Here is an 18261-nt window from a genome sequence, read left to right as displayed (position 1 = left end):
GCACATTCTCCGAAAGCAAAGGCCAGTCGAGTATTCTTCCCTGCATGTAAGAAAAAAAACGCAATGGCTTGCTTTAATGTGTCGTTCAAGTAATAAAGTCTTGTGCTTCCTGTGTTCTGGAGCCACCAATTCTTCCAGCCTTGTCCTTCCATCACTTGACTATTTCCAGAAAAGCCCTAGGATACTACTGCCATACATTGCTCAATCATCTTCGTTTTTTTTTGTCTCGATATACGTACTCACTCTCTAACAAGAACGGCACAGGCGCCGCCACTAGTCGGCAGTTGCCCAGGCTAGAGCCTAGATCTTATCGTGTAACCCTCAACGTCTTTTCGACAGCCCAGCCGTGTGTGTGTGTGTGTGTGTGTATGAGATTTGGCTCGCCCCTCTCCCGTCTCACACCTCGATGCAGCCTCCTTCCCGTGCCGCTCACGCAGTAGCGTAGGTAGGTATGGAGCCTGGTGCGTCTAACCAGCTCTACAGGCTGCAATAACTGCGCCCTTTCTTTTCTGATGTGTGTGTCTGTGTGTCTGTGTGTGTCTGCCCTTTGTCTCAATTCATTTCTTCTTTTCCAACGGCGCGATCAACGTGTGCAAATCGTGGCTGCTCATCGTGGCATCGTCAAGTTCATCTAGGGTTGAGATGCATGCGCAAAGTAACAGCTACAGAACCTGTAAGCAGTGGTTTTCGAAGAAGCAATAGACAGACACTCCAGGTTAGAACTCAGTTCGCAAATCCCAGTCGTCTAGACATATGCAGTATCTCAGGACTCAAAGTCGAGGCTTCATGAGGAGGCGACGATGAGTTAAGCTCTTCCAGCCTCTACATCGTGAGGTTTTTGGTTAGAATCTCGAGCTCAATAGATCTTCTCGCAAAGCACGGAGCTCGACTCGCACTCAAGCCTTGTAAATCCTACAAGTCGTCCGGGACTTAGCTCCCTAGCAACCCTCCACAAATACAAGTACATGCACTGCACTTCGAGGCCCTAACCTCCCAACCCCTTGCTTCCCCCTGGCTCACTTACACCCGTTTGCATCCCTGCCCATGGGCCTCATGCAGCACGGCTTCCTCCCTCTCGGCTCAGAGCAAAAAACCGTTGTTCATTTCCCGCCCTTAGAGGAAGCCCGTTTGAACCGCACGCTAACCGGCGGGTATCTGCATACACAGCAACCCTCAATTTCATAACGATGCCCTCCCGCGACTCACTACCAAACGCCCGCCGTTGCAGAATAGACCGCAACGGCTCGCCCATGGCGTAGAGACGCCCATCCCGTCCAGCCACATCTTGAAAGCCTCGACAAAACCGGTCAGCCGTAGACTTTGATGCCTTGTGTCTAATCAACCAAGCCCAAGGGATCCCGGCACATAGCAATAAACCTATCTCTCACAGAAGACCGCTATACAGCCCGAGTCTTGTCTTCCAACCCATCACATCACTCCAACTCAGAGTTTCGACCCAGAGCCATCCCCATCCTCCTCGCCAAAGAGGTTCAAAAACGCCGTGTGCACCTCGTCCGTAAGATCGCTCGCCTGCAGACTGCGGCCCTTTTTCTTAAAAGCCAGGCGGGAGCATTCCTAAAAGAGTTGGCAAAATAGCAAGTAGACTGTCAGCCCGTGTAAAAATGCCATGCTTCCCTCCCATCCCTAGTACTTGTCGGGAAATCCCCATCGCAACAGGAAAAAAAGGTAAATTGAAAAAAAAAAAAAAGGGCTCACCCTCGTGACAGCACTGCCCCCAAAAGCCGCGAGCCCAACCATCTCGCCCTCGTCCAGTTTCCCGCCGTGCTCCCACAGCCCGTCGAGGTACGCCTTGCGCCAGGCGAGGAACGTGGCGATCGAGCCCGTCAGCGTGTCCCCCTGCCCGCCGCTGCGCTTGCGCCCGCCCTCGAGGTCCGACGCCATCGTCGTCCGGCCGTCCGAGACGTAGTCGCACCCGCCCTTCTGCACGATCGTCACGCCGCCGAGCTCCCGCGCCAGGGCCTCGACGCGCGCCGTCTCCTCCCTCCGTCCGCCGTCACCGCCTGCGTCGGCAGCGGAAGCCGCCTGCTGCCCGACCTTGCCGCCCTCGACGCCGAGCGCGCCGCACAGCCGCCCGAACTCGACGACGTTGGGCGTCAGCACGGCGAGCGCGTACCCGCGCACCAGGCCCGGGTCCCGCTGCACCACGAGCAGCGCGTCGGCGTCGAGCACGACGGGCACCCGCCTCTCGCGCGCCGCGGCGACCACCCGCGCCACCGTGTCCTGCATGAGCGGGTCGCGGCCCAGCCCGGGCCCGATGACGAGGACGTGCAGCCGGGGCAGCATGTCTATGATGCGCCGCGAGATCTGGGCCGGGTCCGTCTCGGAGAGCGGCAGGTCGTCCGAGGCGGCCGGGGGCGACTGGCGCATGAGCGGGTGGACCATGAGGTTGGGCGAGTAGGTCTTGATCACGGCCGCGGCGCCGGGGGTGCAGATGACGTGGGACTAGAGGGTATTGGCATGAGTTCTCTGCAGAAGCAAGGGGCTGCATACCATATCGCATCCCAGGCGGGCGCTGGCCATGGCCGAAAAGTACGGCGCGCCGGTGTAGTCCTCACTGCCGCCGATGACGGCGACGCGGCCCAATTGACCTGGTTCCGAGATAACACGTAAAGTCAGCAAAGATACTAATTATTCTCTCGAGGTAGAGGAGGCTCGAGCCCATATCATCGTGCGTGTGGCGGGGAACAACATCATAGTCCTCCAATCTCCAAGCTCCGAAAGCTAGACGTACCCTTGTGGAACTTGTCCAGCATCGGCGGCACCATTTGCCGCACGCGGGCGAGGATCTCCTTTGTAGCTGCCGACATCTCGGGTGTGGAAGAGTCTGACATCCTCTGCTACAGCCAGAAGAGTTATGGTTGTCTGTGAGGGTTTGATATGTCAAGGTGAGTGATGAGAGGTCGTCGTTTGGTGGGGTTGATGCTGTGTCAGGCGAGTATCAGGCAATTGGTTACGGCCAGCCGGCATTTGGGCTCAAGGATTGCGGCGGCGAGATTGAAAAACAGGCACAATTCTGAAGCACTTTCAGTCTTTGAATTGTAAAGATCTCGGCGTTTGACTGATAGATATATCTAAACACTTCTAGTCCAGTGAAACTGAAAAGGACCCCGAATGCGAATGATGAGAAAGACGTAGGTGCATGATGTCACCAGCTCCGCAATGTCACCAGCTGCGTTCGGAGCTCTTATCCCGCCAGTCTGCCACGACTATTCGAGGCATAGATTGAGCAGTAATCTTTACATACAAAATCTTACAATGTTTAGAAGAAGAAGAAGAAGAAAACAACATTCCCAGTTGAGGTGGTGGGATAAACAACCTTCTCGGGATTAGACGTCTGCCCATTTCGGATTGGATCTAGGCAGTGGGATAACCCATTGCCTAAGAAATCAAAATAGATTCGACCACGCTAGAGGAATCAATATTAAAAACAGTGCTCTAATTCACAGACAAAAGGAATCGAGTGCTTGGTTGAGTTATAGACTCTATTTTACAGCGGTGCGACTGGAGAATTCGGATGCCTCTCTTAATCTCCATCCCACAGTCCCTCAGCACCCAGCCTACAACGGCCTCCCTCCTCTAACTAGAACAAGAACCGAGCGGTATAAACACCATCTTCTCTCATCATCGTACGCTCCCCCCAGGCTTTTATGTACTCATAAATTAAGCAGTGAAGCTCTTGGTGAAGCTCTGGACGACGTCACGCAGCTTCTGCTCGAGCTCCTTGCTGAGCGAGCCCTCCTTCTCAATGGTGGCGATCAGCTCAGACTCGTTGGTGCGGAGGTGGGCCAGGAAGTCAGCCTCCCACTGGAGGATCTTGCTGACGGGGACCGAGTCCAGGTAGCCGTTGACACCGGCGAAGATAAGGGGAACCATCTCGTTGACGGCCATGGGCGAGTACTGCTTCTGCTTGAGAAGCTCGGTCAACTGTAGCGAGACACCATGATTAGCATCAAATCGTAAATCGAAACAAAAGAGGGGCCAGCATCAGGAAGCACTTACACGCTCACCACGGGACAGGGTCTGCTTGGTGGCGGCATCCAGATCGGAACCGAACTGGGCGAAGGCGGCGACCTCACGGTACTGGGCCAAGAAGAGCTTCAGAGAACCAGCGACCTGCTTCATGGCCTTGAGCTGGGCGGCGGAACCGACACGCGAGACGGACAGACCGACGTTGATGGCAGGTCGGATACCCTTGTAGAACAGCTCAGCCTCCAGGAAGATCTGGCCGTCGGTGATGGAAATGACGTTGGTGGGAATGTAGGCGGACACATCACCGCCCTGGGTCTCGATGACGGGCAGGGCAGTCATGGAACCCCCACCGTGGGTCTTGTTCATCTTGGCGGCACGCTCGAGCAGACGAGAGTGCAGGTAGAAGACATCACCGGGGTAAGCCTCACGTCCGGGGGGACGACGCAGCAGCAGAGACATCTGACGATAGGCAACGGCCTGCTTGGACAGATCGTCGTAGATCACCAGAGAGTGCTTTCCATTATCACGGAACCACTCCCCAATCGAGGCTTTGTGCAAGAAAGAAGAGGTTAGCGTGAGTTGGGTTGGTTCTGTGGAGGCGTAGAGGTATAGGGGGCAAAGGAGTTTGGCCGAAGGGGCCCGGCGGCGGCGGCAGCGGCAGCGGCAGCGGCAGCAACAGTAGCAGAGGCGGCGGCGGCAGACAACCGCGGGCAGGGAAGGAGCGGAGGGGGACGGTTGCTACTTACCACCAGTGAAGGGAGCAATGTACTGCAGAGGAGCGGCCTCGGAGGCAGTGGCGGCGACGACAATGGAGTACTTCATGGCGTCGTTCTCCTCCAGGGTCTTGACGAGCTGAGCGACGGTGGATCGCTTCTGGCCGACGGCAACGTAGACACAGTACAGCTTCTTGGTCTCGTCGCTGCCGTTGTTCCACCGCTTCTGGTTAAGCATGGCGTCGAGAGCGACGGCAGTCTTACCAGTCTGACGGTCACCGATAATCAACTCACGCTGACCACGGCCGATGGGAACCATGGCGTCGACGGACTTGAGACCGGTCTGCACGGGCTGGTTGACGGACTGACGGGGCAGAATGCCGGGAGCCTTGAGCTGGGCACGGCGCTTCTCCTTGGCGTTGATGGGGCCCTTGCCATCGATGGGGTTACCGAGGGCGTCGACGACACGGCCGAGCAGCTCGGGGCCGACGGGGACATCGACCTGGGGGACATGTCAGTGAGTGACCTGAGGCGATAGATGCAAAGGGTCCAAGGTCTTACAATCTCGCCGGTACGCTTGACGGTCTCACCCTCCTTGACGAGACGATCGGAACCGAAAAGCACAACACCGACCTGGCCGGCCTCGAGGTTCATGCACATGCCCTTGACGCCAGAGGCGAACCTTTGGATGGTGTTAGCAAGGCAACGATCCTTCTGGATACCATGGCATTGGGGATACATACTCGACAAGCTCCTCGGCCTGGACGTTGGCCATACCGTGAACACGGGCGATACCATCACTGTGATGCCGACGTTAGTAAATGAAAATTTCCCCAATTCGATTTCGAAATGTGCGCCCGGTGCTTCCAATTGACGTGCGATGATGCGCAAAGAGGGCATTGAGGTGTTGTGTTTGCATTGTGGTGATGATGTTGCTGGTGTACGGGCGCACGGGGAAAAGTGCTCGGCGGAACCGGGGCTATTCAGACATACCCGACAGACAGAACGCGACCGGTCTCGGCGAGGCCAGCCTCCTCCTGCACACCACGGATGCGCTGCTCGAGGATGGAAGAAACCTCGGTCGGGGAGGCCTTTGCGTCGGCGGCGTAGGATCGAGTCTGGATGGCGGCAGCGTTGATAGCTGCGGGTGCGGCATTTCGAGCCTAGGGGAAGGGAAGTACCAGGTTAGCCGAAACCCGAAAAAAAGTGCCTGGTGGCAGCACGCAGCGACGTCTCGACAGCTCTCCCGAGCTCAAAAAGCTCGCCCGGCCAGCCCAAAACGCATGCAACAGCTCAATGAAGCTTGGTCGAGGTCCCTTGCGATGGATTGAGGCCGGTCGGAGGATGGAATCGATGGAGGTCGGGGGCGACCGGTCGACAGGATGAGGAGACTTACTGCCGCGACCCTGCCGGTGGCAGAGATGGCGCCGACGGCGCGGGAGGACTGGCGGAGGGCGTTCCTGAACATATTGAAGGAGATCCTATATGCCTGAGGAAAGCAGGAAGAGCAATTGCAATTCAATTGCAATTGTGTGGAGGGGAGATTGGGGGAGGCAGAGCTGATGAAGTTTAGAAAGAGAGCAGACGCAAAACCGAGACTTTTTGGGAGGAGACCAGCCGGTTTGGACTCTGGGACAGAAGGGGAGAACGGGGGCTGCCAGCCAGTGGGGCCCGGGAGCTGCCCTGTGCCAATCACAGCCCGGATGCAATTTTTCACCCAAGACTTCCCGAGCGACCCATCAACAAATTTGGGCGCCTGCACCGACTGACGCACAGCAAACACCCCGGCTGCCGAGATTATCCGGCCCTTGGAGGACTCGGAGCTGGATTTAACGTTAATTTGCACCATACTCATTGACCTGTTCCCCAGCCAGCAAAGCACAGAGCCTCTTCTCCAGTGGACCGAAGGTCATCTCCAGCGATCCATCCACATGCACCCGGCATTAGATGACCTCGAATTACCGACAATTTCATTGAGCACCATCAGCTACAGCTGCCTGCTCTGTGGTATTAAAGCTATTAGCTATTAGCCATTAGCCATTCGTAAGAACATGGAAATGCATGCCATCACTCATTGGTTGCCCCAGGCACCAAGCCTCCAAGTTCCCTTGCAGCTCTACCCGTTTTCGATATCACGTGACCCCCAACCTTGAGTCCGATGCCAGAGCTGAGGGCAGTCCTCCTGAGGTCAGAACAACTCACATATAGAATGCTAGTTGAAAAGAGGCAATGGAACAGGTCTGTTCTCTATCTTGGCCAGACATGTTCTCATCTTCTGTGCTATTTGTGCAGCTTGGGCATGCCAAACAACAGTACCACGAGAATCAGATGGCCTTGTTTCCTGTAGAAGTTTAATCCATCACCGTCACCTCAAATTCCCTATGTCATGTTCATTGTAATTGAGAATGTAGCAACATGAATTCAAGAGCCATAGATTTCGATGCTCAAGAAGGCCTTGACCAAGATGGCCGGTCATTGTCCAGATAAGTGTTTGCAAGATGCACACAACCTCCTGTTCTCATTTCTAAAAGTCTCGCTCCCATGCACTTCTGCACCATAGAACAGGCATGGGAGGTACTATGAAAATCCTAATTGTTTCACTTACTCTGGCTGCATTTTGGCGTGATAGCTGCTCAGGTTGATAAGCAGAGCTCTAGAAAAGGTGTGTGAAGAACCACTTTCATTTTGATATGATCAGTTAAGCAGACCAAAGAACAGCACATTTTACTCAAAACCCAATAGCATTCATTCAATAAAAATTATCCACAGAATTGTGGAAAAATCACTTTCGCATGAACACCAGACAAAAGTGATCCCTTGAGGAAATAGACGTGTGGCGCTAATTGTGGCTCGTGTCCCACTGCTGAGGTGAGCCAATCAACGCCACACACGCTCAGGCCCAGGTACCTAGCTGCAACGCGCAGCTTCATGTTGCCTGAAGCTCGAGCTCAACGACGACACTCGAGCAATCCTCACCACCTCCCCCAAAAAAGATCCCTCGAGAAACGGACCACCCTACCCTCACCCTCATCCCCACACGAACCCGTTCTTCTGCACCCGTTTCTTCAGGAGATCTCCAGAGACAAAGATTAAATCACCATGGTAAGCTACCTGCCCGTTCCCCCCTCTCGCCCTCGCCTTCGCCTTGCCCGTAAATGAAGGCACGAGCTTACCTCTCGAATCTCCAAACACGCAGACGTCGATAGGCACGGGCTACGATCTCGCCAACTCCATCTTCTCCCCCGACGGACGCAACTTCCAGGTCGAGTACGCAGTCAAGGCGGTCGAGAATGGCGGCACCTCGGTCGGCATCAGGTGCAAGGACGGTGTTGTCCTCGCCGTGGAGAAGGTCATCACATCCAAGCTGCTAAAGCCTGGCGCAAACAAGCGGATCGCCACCGTCGATCGGCATCTGGGTGTGGTACGTGGACAGTCCCAGCCCTCCTCCATCATAATCACGCAGCTATCGTCAGAGATGGGGAGGAATGTGTATCACATCTCCCATCATGCAACCCCCATCCTCCCTCTCTCTTCAAGATGTTCACCTATCATTATTCTCCCCCAGACAAGCTAACCCTCTCCCGTCCTCCGTGCAGGTCTACTCCGGCATGGTCCCCGACGGCCGCCACTTCGTCGACCGCGCCCGCGACGAGGCCCGCGCCTGGCGCGACACCTTCAAGACGCCCATCGGCACCGCCGAGCTCGCCTCCCGCATGGGCGGCTACCTCCAGGCCTACACCCTCTACCAGTCCGTCCGCCCCTTCGGCATCACCGCCATCATCGGCGGCTTCGACTCGGAGCACGAGCTCCCCGTCGACGGCGAGGTCGGCTCGGGCCCCAAGGTCGGCGCCGGCGGCCGCGTCGAGGGCAAGAAGCACGGCGGTCCCTTCCTCTACATGGTCGAGCCCTCGGGCATGTACTGGGGCTACTACGGCGCCGCCACCGGCAAGGGCCGGCAGGCGGCCAAGGCCGAGCTCGAGAAGCTCGACCTGTCCGGAGGGGAGAGCGGCGGCGGCCTGAGCCTCGAGGAGGGCGTCAAGGAGGCGGCGCGCATCATCTACGTCGCGCACGACGACAACAAGGACAAGGAGTTTGAGCTCGAGATGACGTGGATCAGCAGCGCCGACGGCCCCACCAAGGGCCGCCACGAGGAGGTGCCCAAGGCCATGCGCGAGGAGGCCGAGCGGTTAGCGAAGAAGGCGCTCGAGGGCGACGAGGACGACGAGGACGAGAAGAAGGACGAGGACGAGGACAAGATGGAGGAGTAAAAGCTCGTTTTACGAAGAGAGGGGGCAGGGGTTGAAGCGAGCGAGGCGGGCGGGAGAGGACATGTAACTTTGTATCAACACCTGAAGGGTTTTGGGCTCACGACTAGCAAAAGAACAGGACCCATAGATATTAATTGCACTCTGGACTGTGCTTGGGACATATTTGTATGCGAATGTCTTGGTTATTGTGTACATGTTGTGAGTCTGCCCGCACTGTACATGCTCATCACTGGCACCTCGATCGACAGCAGCATTGGACGTGTAACGACAAGACATAGTAAGCATGGGTATCAAATTTACTACATGAAGACGCGAAACGCTTCTCAGATCTACTTCTAGAGGGGCCTCCCCCCTTCTCCCTTAAACGGTATAGAACACATCCACCAGGTACCTCTCCAGCTGCTCGCACTCGTGCGACAGGAACGTCGACGCGCAGTCGGCATCGATAAACTCCTCCCACAGGCCCTTCTCCACGTCGAACCCGGCCTCGAGGTTCAGCTCGCTCTCGGGGCCCCACAGGCGCGCGTGCCGCCCGTCCTGCTGGTCGACGTCGAACAGCGCCGACAGCGCCCGCAGGGGCCGCTTGACGTCGAGCTTGACGCCATCGTGGCGGATGAACAGCGTGCGCGCGCGCATCTCGCGCCCGTCGGCGCCGAGGTTCCGCAGGTCCTTGCGCGCCTCCTTGGCGGCGCCGCTCTTGCCGTCGCCGAACAGCCGGTAGTCCTCCCACGGGTCGGCCTGCTTGTTCATGACGGCGAGGTACTCGCCGTTGAGGCGCCTACCCCCCTGCGCGACGTTGGTCTTGACGTCGTAGAACTTCTCTTCCATGGCGATGGCGGCGTTGGTCAGCGTGTCCCTGTCCGAGTGCTCGGCCTTGTCGATGACCGTGGCGGCGCCCTGCTGCAGCAGGGGGTAGTAGATGCGGGGGCCGAAGACGTTGTAGTACGCCGCGAGCATGATGCTGCGCGCGTGGCTGGCTTTGTTGCACATGACGATGCTCGGGTCGGCGCTGCGCCTCTCCAAGACGTCCGGGACGGGGACGGCGGCAATGTCATAGAATTCGCGTGCGGTAGTCGAGAGCCAGTTATCGGGCCAGGTGACCATGCCGTGCAGCTTGTACGGTTGAGTCCCAAAGAGACGGTCGGGGTTGTGGACGGGCCAGGTATCATGAGCCAGGAACAGCACTTCTTGGAAGGTGGAAAAGAGGATCGCGAATATCCTGAGCTGGTAATGCTCCAGGTCGATCTCTTCCGGCGACGACTCGAGAATCTTATCCATGACCCAGCACTCTGTCTTGAGAGCGGGAAAGACGCCCTGGCAGATGGCCTCGTTCTTCTTAAAATCCTCCTCCGAGAAGAGAAACAGCTGAACGGGCAGCTGGGAGCCTGTTCGTCGGAGCATCAATATTGACGTGATGGCCTGTCCCACTTGGTCACCTGTGGCCGTCATGACTATGCCTTTGGCACCTCGGGCGAAGGGCATCTGTCTCGATAGCTGTTTGACCCTATTGACAAACTGCGTGTGTGTGATCTCCAAGCGGACGAGATTGTTACCCGCCACGGTGACCCTGTTGGCTCGTTGGGTCTTGGTCCCCTTGAAAACCATTTCATACTCGGCTGGCTGCCCGCCCTGGATTTCGATGGCGGGCATCACCGGCTCGTGCTGCTTCATCGTGCGAACGAGCTCCCGCCAGAAGCCGACGACATCTTCGGGCGGCTGCATCGGGTTGATAGACGTCTTGTTGACTGGCGATCTTGCGTAATGAGTCTGTTCTGCCCGAGGCACAAGGGCCGCAGATTTCACAAGATAGACCACCACGGTAACGAATATGACAATGAGCGCCAGGCTCGAGCACCGACGACTGCGGGCATGTAAGGCCATCATCTCAATGGCTTTGTAAATGAGGCTTTGATTCTGCCAGCGGTAGACAGTAGCATGGAAACGAGAGGAGAGAATCCTGGCCCCTGGGCCGATACAAACACACGCAATGCAAATGTGAAATCAATAAATGAATGTATGGTGATCAAGAGAAAGAAACAAGTCAGAGAGGAGGAAGCCAAGCGTAGAATGATATGAAGAGTGTCTAGGTTCGCCAAAAGTTACATGAAAGGGACTGGCATTGCTCGCGACAGAAATAGAACCCACCGGTTCATTGTACGTTCCATGACAAGTAGTCTCAAGTGCCTTACCTCGTGGGTGTGCCGCTGTCTGAGCATGCCGATCGTGGGAGGCAGTTCCTTGTTCAAACACCAAAAAGGCGTGAGTTGAGCTGAGGGAGAGACATTTGTTGGATGGTGCCGCGCGCCGTCGCGTCCCCTTCACGCAGACTAAATGGAGCCCAGATTCCTGAGCACCATGACAGATCCCAGTGCTAGCAAGACCGAAGGACGCTTTGCCGGCCAGTCAGACAAGCAATCGTGGGTTCTGGCGCCACCCGGCATTTCCTAGTGCGATGAAATGAATGCAAGGTACGCGATAGTTTCCTTTCTTTTGGGCATTATTGACCGTTGCGTGAGGCAAATTGTGCACTCGCAGATTGCGCTCCAGGAATGTAAGCAAGGGATGGACGCCAGGAGGAGTGGGCTCGGCCTGGCCTGCAACTGAGTTGACAATCTCGCAGGGAGAGCAACGATCGCTTTGCCCTTTGTGGGCCGCGACCAGTTGTGCTGTCGTTCCCAGATTGGTGGCATCGTACCCAGATGTTATGAGACCTGTCTTAGCATTTTGACTCTGCTCCCCGCGATTCCAGTCCAGTTCTGTCTATACAAGTATTGATGTCGGGACTCTTTAAGGCCGAGTAGTCGAGTGCTCGCAACACCAAACAAGGCAGTGGCCGAGTCCGAGATGCTCGTCATGGCCAAAAGCAGCAAAGGATCAAAGTCAAAAGAGCGGAGAGAGTGGGTGTTGGACTGTCATTAGATCCAGATAGGTGAACTAGTGTGCAAAGGTTCGCCATTTCAAGGCTGCTATTGTCGCATCAAGGATGCTGTCAACACTCGATCTTTAGCACAATCGAGCAAGGGAGGGGCATACCTAGGCTGGTACATGGGGCACAGCTGGGTGCGCTACCCTGACCTTATCGTCCAACATGCCTTATCGCAGCGGCGGTGAGACATGGCAAAACCCGCAGCTCCAACAAAAAAAAAGTCTGGAGCTGGTACTGAAGGTAGCAGTGGGGTTCAGCAAACTGCCTACGCACGCCTGCATCTGTTTCTGTCTTGACGTCGGAATCCCTCCAATTGCTTGAAAGCAATGGGTTCGAAACGAAAGCGCGCCGTGAGGGATACCCTCACCGGGAGTCTCCCAATACCAAAGAAGTCCAAAGTCGAAAACACCAAGAACGAACACGCTGTCTCCAAGGCCGAGAAGCAGAAACTCTTCAACGACACCACTCCCTTTCCCGAGAACTTGTCGAGAGAAGATCATGATAGGGAAAGGCTGCTCTACAAGCTTCTCGGCAGCGAAGATGTTGAGGACCGCATTGGGGCTGCTGCGGCCATCATCGGAGGGCTGTTGGGTGGTGAAGGTGTGCCCGAAGCCGTTCTGAGGCGCCATCTCGAGCGTCGCCTCTTCCGCGGCCTGGCTAGTGGCAACGATGCTGCGCGTGTCGGCTTCAGCTACGCGCTAACCGAGATCATGAGTCAACTCCATGGCGACAAGGCTCTGGCGACCTCCAAATACCCCGGGCTTGACTTCGTTACCGTCCTCGAATTGCTGGTGCAGAAGACACATCCAACAGGAAACATCCCAGGACAAGAAGAACGAGACCACTACTGGGGCCAGCTCTTTGGCCTCCAAAGCTTTGTTCAAGCTGGCATTCTGTTTGACAAACCCAAACGATGGCACACCGTCCTCGAACTGCTCCTCAAGGCTACCAAGAAGAAAGTCTGGCTCCGACCGCAGACTGGCTTCGTCATAGCCCAAGCCATACCGCAGATGAAAAAGGAGGAGGTGCATAGGACACTGGCTGAGATCACGGAAGCAGGATTGGCCAAGACACCAGAAGGACTGGGAATATGGCTAATCGCGGCAGATCGCTTCCCCGACCTGAAGCTTCCCAAGCCGTGGACAGACCCCTTTTCATCCAAATCTCTGCAAGAGGTCGCGGCAGTTCTCAAGGGGAGCGGCCAGACTGAGGGCGAGGGTGCCGACAAGTCCGCCGCATCAGGGGTCGCAGGAAGTGCAGCAAATCAACTGGCGTTCACATGGGACCTGCTTCTGAATCATTTTGTGAAAGCTGCAACGTCCGGGAAACCTGGTACTCAGGACGAATTCAAAATGTTTTGGGATAGGGTTATCGATCGTACGTTTCATGTACTTCCGTACCACTGAAACGAGCTTTGGCTAACACATCAACAGAGAGCTACTTTTCCAAGAACGCCTCTGACTTTCAGAAGATCACTGGCTTCAAGATTTTTCAGAAGTTCTACAGAGAGGCCGCTTGGCAGTCAGAAATGCTGCAGGACCTCTTTAGCAAGAACTTCATGACATGTATAACGAATCAGACTACCAATGCGGGTACGAGACTGCATCGCATGGCTATACAGGTTCTCAAATCTCTGGATAAGACTGTTGAGGCGCACCCTGTCCTCCTCGCACCGACCTTACGGGGCCTACTCGGAGAGCACGGTATCTACAACTTTGACGAGCGTGTCGAGGCGGGAGGCGATGGGGCCAAGCCCGTGGAGAAGCTGCTCAAGCACGCCAACGCGGCCAACGCCAGTGATGTCATTAAGGTCCTGAAGCAGTGCGTTTTGCATGCTGGCAAGGAGGAAGATGACGTGCAGAAGCGAACGCAGACCTATGCCGACTATCTCGCGAGGCTTGTCAGCAAGACTGGTCTGGCAGCCGATGATGATGCCGCCGACGCTCCATCCGCTGGAGGCCTGGCTTTACAGGAACTTGCCAACCTGGCATACCCGAAGCCCGGCAAGAAAGGCGCAGCCCCCTCTCCGGCCATACAGGAAGCTTGCCGCACGAAGCTCATGTCAGCCGTTGGACACCTCCTTAAAAGACCTGCAGACTTCCCTGCCCTCTGCAGCACCATTCTGTCAATTGACTCCGACGTAATCGCGATGGCTGACGAGATCAAGTCTGAAGTGGTCGATGCCTCTAAGAGACTCCGCAAGTTGGTCAAAAAAGGAGGCGACTCTGCTGCCAGCGGCCCCGACCAGGGTCTCGCTGTGCTGCATGCAGTCGCTATCCTGCAGCTCTACAACGATCCAGGTTCTGATGCTATCGAGGTTCTTGGAGATACCAAGGAATGTTATGAGAAGCTTCATGGCAAGGACAAAGTCGATGGCTTGGATATTTCCGAAATTCTAGTGGAAGTGCTCCTTGCAATACTAGCTGGCTCGTCGACTCTGACCAGGAACGCCTCGATCCAAGTCTTTGAGTCCTTCAGCCCCTTGATGAGCCAGAAGGCGCTCGAGCTTCTGACGGACATCCTTGCCGCGAGCGAGAGCCAAAGGGGGTTGGATTCGATCTTCAATGCTGGCGAGGGTGAGATGGAGGATGAGGACGAGGACGAAAGCATGGAGGATGTCGAGGATGACGATGACGAGGCCTCAACCCCAGATGGAGAAAGCGAGGAAGATTCTGATGATGAAGATGAAGATGATGCCGAGTCCAAAGATGAAAGCGAGTCTGATGACGAGGATGACGAGGATGGCGAGGAAACTGATGACGGCACTGCTTCGAAGAAGGGTGACGATCTGGAAGCTTTGCTGATGAAGACATTCAATGTGTCTCACACCTTGGACAAGGATCACGAAGCAGAGTCGTCCGACGATGATGTCGACATGAGTGACTCCGAGATGCTCGCTCTTGACGAGCAGCTGTCTGGACACTTCAAGCTGCTCAAGTCCAAGACGACCAAGAAAAAGGACCGCGAAGAGGCCAAGAAGCAGGTCATCGGGTTCAAGCACCGCGTCCTGGATCTCCTCGAGGTGTACGTCAAGAAGGAGGCGCCCGTCCGCAACGGGCTCGTCTTCACGATCTTTGTGCCCCTCCTGCAGCTCATCCAGACGACCAAGGAATGGCCCTTGTCCAACAAGGCGGTCAAGATCATCAACGAGGCGCAGAAGCTGCTCAAGAAGGCCAAGAAGAACGACGCCGTCGCCGCCGCCGCCGCGGACGACGAGCTCGACGTCGACGCCGCCGTCGCGCAGCTCAGGGCGATCCACCTGGCCGCCAATGACCCGGGCGAGAGCCGCGCGTTCGCCCAGGCCGTCTCGGCGGCCAGCCTAGCCGTCGCGGCCACGCTTTTCGCCGTCGACCGCGAGAACTACCGCGTCATCCGCGAGGTGTACGCCGAGACGCAGGACCGGTGGGTGCTCGAGGGGCTCGGGGTGCGGGCTTCCTTCTTCACGGACTGGATCAACTGGTGCCAGGCGGCTAGTTCGACGGTGAAGGCGTCGTAGGGGGGTTTGGCCTGAACTGAACTAAGATACCCAGAGCTTGTAGATAGATTTATAAAATACGTTCAATGTGAGATATGCTGTTTGCAACTGCACACATCGAAAGCCTTTTCTATGTGCAAAAGGTCTGCTTTGTCGAGGGTTTAGTTATTCATAGTCTTTGTGAAAGTGACGTGTGCTTGAGGCTTTTACACTTTGATAGGAGAAAGATGGAGTATTGTTGAGGAAGAGATAGCCTGCTCGCAATGAATGGAGAGTCGACACCCGAAAGTCGAGAAACTATGTCAGGATCTATATCTGCAGTCCCTTCAAACCAGTTTTGATCCATTGCAGTCTATTCAATGATGTTTTCATTCTTTGGGCAACCTGTCAGGTTGAAATCGAGTTACACTGGTACTTAGACATAGTTGAAGAGTCACAATGTATACAATGCCTTGTTCCAAAGAGAGATTCCCAGCAACAAGGACACAATTATTATCGTAGAGGGATCTACAATAGTCCGCTTGAAGCTCTGTATTTTAGAATGCGATAAGTCAGACTGAAGCGTTTGCACAAGAACTCTTCTAAGCTTCAACAAGCAAGCTCGTCTTGTCTATTAATGATAAAAACATTCACTACAGCATCCCTTCTCACAGTGAGAGGTAGTTAATCACAACGAGTAGTGAGTCTTTTACTTCATGCTGGCCTTTCCAAACCTTTGATGGGGACAGAAAAACATGCATTTACAGCTCGATATCACTGGAAGACACACACGTGTAAGTACGAGCTATCAAAGCCTGGCCCGATACTAGGGAACAACCATCTCTTTCCCTAATTCTGACAGTTGTTAGTACATGCAGTGAAGAATGCAGCTCCTGAACTCGAAATCACTTGCTGGATAGTTCTACTGTGTTCTGATATATACTATAGTCAACTGACATTATTGCTGACGGACAGATGGGTTACTCTGGAAAATGTGGGAGACCCGAGACGACATACGTGGGTAGACAAAAGCATCACATATTTAGACATTGCTCAGTGATGTGATTGCATCTGCGAATTATATCCTGAAGGTGTGTATATCCAATGTTGGCTCATCAAAGCGACAAGATGGCTTCACTGTGTCATGCTTGGGTCAAGGATCAAATATTCTTTTCCAATATTGAGAGATCTTCCTGCTGATACTCTCTTGTGATCTAGTTCTTGTTGAGATAAGGATATTGGGTCATTCAATACTGAGTCTAGGTGTGTCATGTAATGAAGGTCAGATATCACACATAGATCAAACCATCGGTTGCCCGACCAAACTAGTCTCTGTCAACTGATTGTAACGAGACCCTCTGCTGAGCATCCACTAATAATGTCAATGTCAATCCTCTGTATCTGTACTAGGTCAACGTAGACCATATACCTGGGTGGCTGGCTAGGTTCTACATGGCACTCCGAGAAGCCATACGCCTTATGTATGTCTGATCCAGCGCAGCTGGCGGAAGACAGAAGCTGCCCACTTATTTCTTTAATTACATACCTACAAACTGGCGAGCAGAAGCTTTTTTCCTGGGAGAAGACCCTCAGGTGGATAGATATTATAGAGCATTACGAGGTAAGTGGATGTGTGCTCCATATTGTGGACTGACCTGACAGCCATTTGCCACGTGCCAGCAGGACGTTCGAGAATGTTGGATGGAAAGAAAACCCTTTCGTACTAGAGTTACCTAGCTGATCTTTTGCCATCTCAGATTCGGCGAGACCGTTGAATTCTTCAGCAGCTGGTCGCGGTGGCAGGAGTGTCAACTCGTCTGCGAGGGCCGGGGCCCGGGCTAGCTGAAGTGCATTCTTTGTCGGGAGTGCCTGGATATCAAGCTCGTGTCGATCAATTCCAGCAGACACTGAGCTGAGGCTATCTGTGCACAGTCGGGTACCTTGCCCAAGCCTGGTTTGTCCGACTTCTTGACTGCGGAATTTATAAGATCGACGATATTCGCGTTATCGAGATCGAGCGGCTGGAATATATGATGAAAGAGGCTTGCTCCAGACACGAAACTTCCAGTTTCCTGGCCATGACTTTCAAGAATCAAGAAATTGGTGTTAGTGTGCTTAGATGCAATTTCCTGATTTGGCAGGACACCCCTGCAAGAATGAAAGAAAAACCGGGCATTACTCGGCCAGCTGGCCGCATCTGCCGAGTCCTTCTCGAGCCGAGTCTCGCTCCCTTGGAGGACTCTCACAAGCCAGGTCAGCTGACTGCGCGAAAGGATCTGCACCTCGGGACAGGGATTGGTCGGCCCTTTGTTGACTTTGCCAAAGTAGTGTCGCGTTCGCGTAACGTCATTTGTTTACTTGAAAAGCCTGTGCCTCAGCTTCACATCCCCCTCTTTCCTATCCTGCCAACGCTCCATCCCATCCCATGAATTACGGATGGCATCAGAGCTTCAGTAGGAGGGGTAGCGTCAATGCGCAATGGTCAGAAACCGGATAGTCTGGTACTGTCGAAAAGAATGACCGGCAGATCGGTAGGTAACGAACGGGTCTCGCACGCAGCCCCAAGGAAAGGAACGCGGAACAGACCTTGACAAAGAGCTTACTCTGCGCAACATCCCGGGGACATCTCAAACATTCTCACGCAGGACCGTGCAGACAAGTCTCACCGGCCAGTCCAATGGGAAGGAGGAGGAGAAGCAAGGAGGGGTTGCGTTGCAAGGGCCAAGACATGCGAAACCCTCGAGGGAAGCGGGGGTGGGCTTGTCTTTGAAGTGCGCCTTGTGCTGCGTGTGATGCTGCTCCGCCCCAAGAAGGAAGACGCTTTCGGGCTCGGAGGGTGAGGAAAAGTGGTGAAAACCCACGCACCCCTACCGGATGCGGCGAAGGGTCTGCGTTGGCGCTGAGCTGAAG

The 18261-nt window shown here is 55.0% G+C and overlaps 5 protein-coding genes across 5 annotated transcripts; 2 read left to right on the top strand and 3 right to left on the bottom strand.

Annotated features, from left to right (window-relative positions):
- Window positions 1–1443: 1443 nt before the first annotated feature.
- On the bottom strand, window positions 1444–2828 carry E0L32_004286 (uncharacterized protein; the record flags this gene model as incomplete). Its single annotated transcript, XM_031138679.1, has 4 exons — window positions 1444–1575; window positions 1717–2463; window positions 2512–2609; window positions 2753–2828. The coding sequence occupies 4 exons, from the start codon at window positions 2826–2828 to the stop codon at window positions 1444–1446; spliced, it is 1053 nt and encodes a 350-aa protein (XP_030997299.1).
- An 853-nt stretch (window positions 2829–3681) lies between these two features.
- On the bottom strand, window positions 3682–6171 carry E0L32_004285 (uncharacterized protein; the record flags this gene model as incomplete). Its single annotated transcript, XM_031138678.1, has 7 exons — window positions 3682–3945; window positions 4021–4580; window positions 4737–5205; window positions 5265–5385; window positions 5447–5503; window positions 5697–5866; window positions 6100–6171. The coding sequence occupies 7 exons, from the start codon at window positions 6169–6171 to the stop codon at window positions 3682–3684; spliced, it is 1713 nt and encodes a 570-aa protein (XP_030997298.1).
- A 1631-nt stretch (window positions 6172–7802) lies between these two features.
- E0L32_004284 (uncharacterized protein) lies at window positions 7803–8971 on the top strand (the record flags this gene model as incomplete). The annotated part of the gene is made up of 3 exons (XM_031138677.1): window positions 7803–7805; window positions 7900–8124; window positions 8177–8971. 3 exons carry the CDS (start codon window positions 7803–7805, stop codon window positions 8969–8971), a joined length of 1023 nt encoding a protein of 340 aa, XP_030997297.1.
- Window positions 8972–9331: 360 nt separating this feature from the next.
- On the bottom strand, window positions 9332–10855 carry E0L32_004283 (uncharacterized protein; the record flags this gene model as incomplete). Its single annotated transcript, XM_031138676.1, has 1 exon — window positions 9332–10855. One exon carries the CDS (start codon window positions 10853–10855, stop codon window positions 9332–9334), a length of 1524 nt encoding a protein of 507 aa, XP_030997296.1.
- Window positions 10856–12223: 1368 nt separating this feature from the next.
- Window positions 12224–15393, top strand: E0L32_004282 (uncharacterized protein; the record flags this gene model as incomplete). The annotated part of the gene is made up of 2 exons (XM_031138675.1): window positions 12224–13274; window positions 13331–15393. 2 exons carry the CDS (start codon window positions 12224–12226, stop codon window positions 15391–15393), a joined length of 3114 nt encoding a protein of 1037 aa, XP_030997295.1.
- Between the last annotated feature and the right edge of the window lie 2868 nt (window positions 15394–18261).

The sequence above is a fragment of the Thyridium curvatum genome (assembly GCF_004353045.1).
Source record: "Thyridium curvatum strain D216 chromosome Unknown NODE_20_length_475153_cov_84.797782, whole genome shotgun sequence".
Lineage (NCBI taxonomy): Eukaryota > Fungi > Ascomycota > Sordariomycetes > Thyridiales > Thyridiaceae > Thyridium > Thyridium curvatum.
Note: the sequence above shows the minus strand (reverse complement) of the source record. Positions and strands in the feature narration are given on the sequence as shown.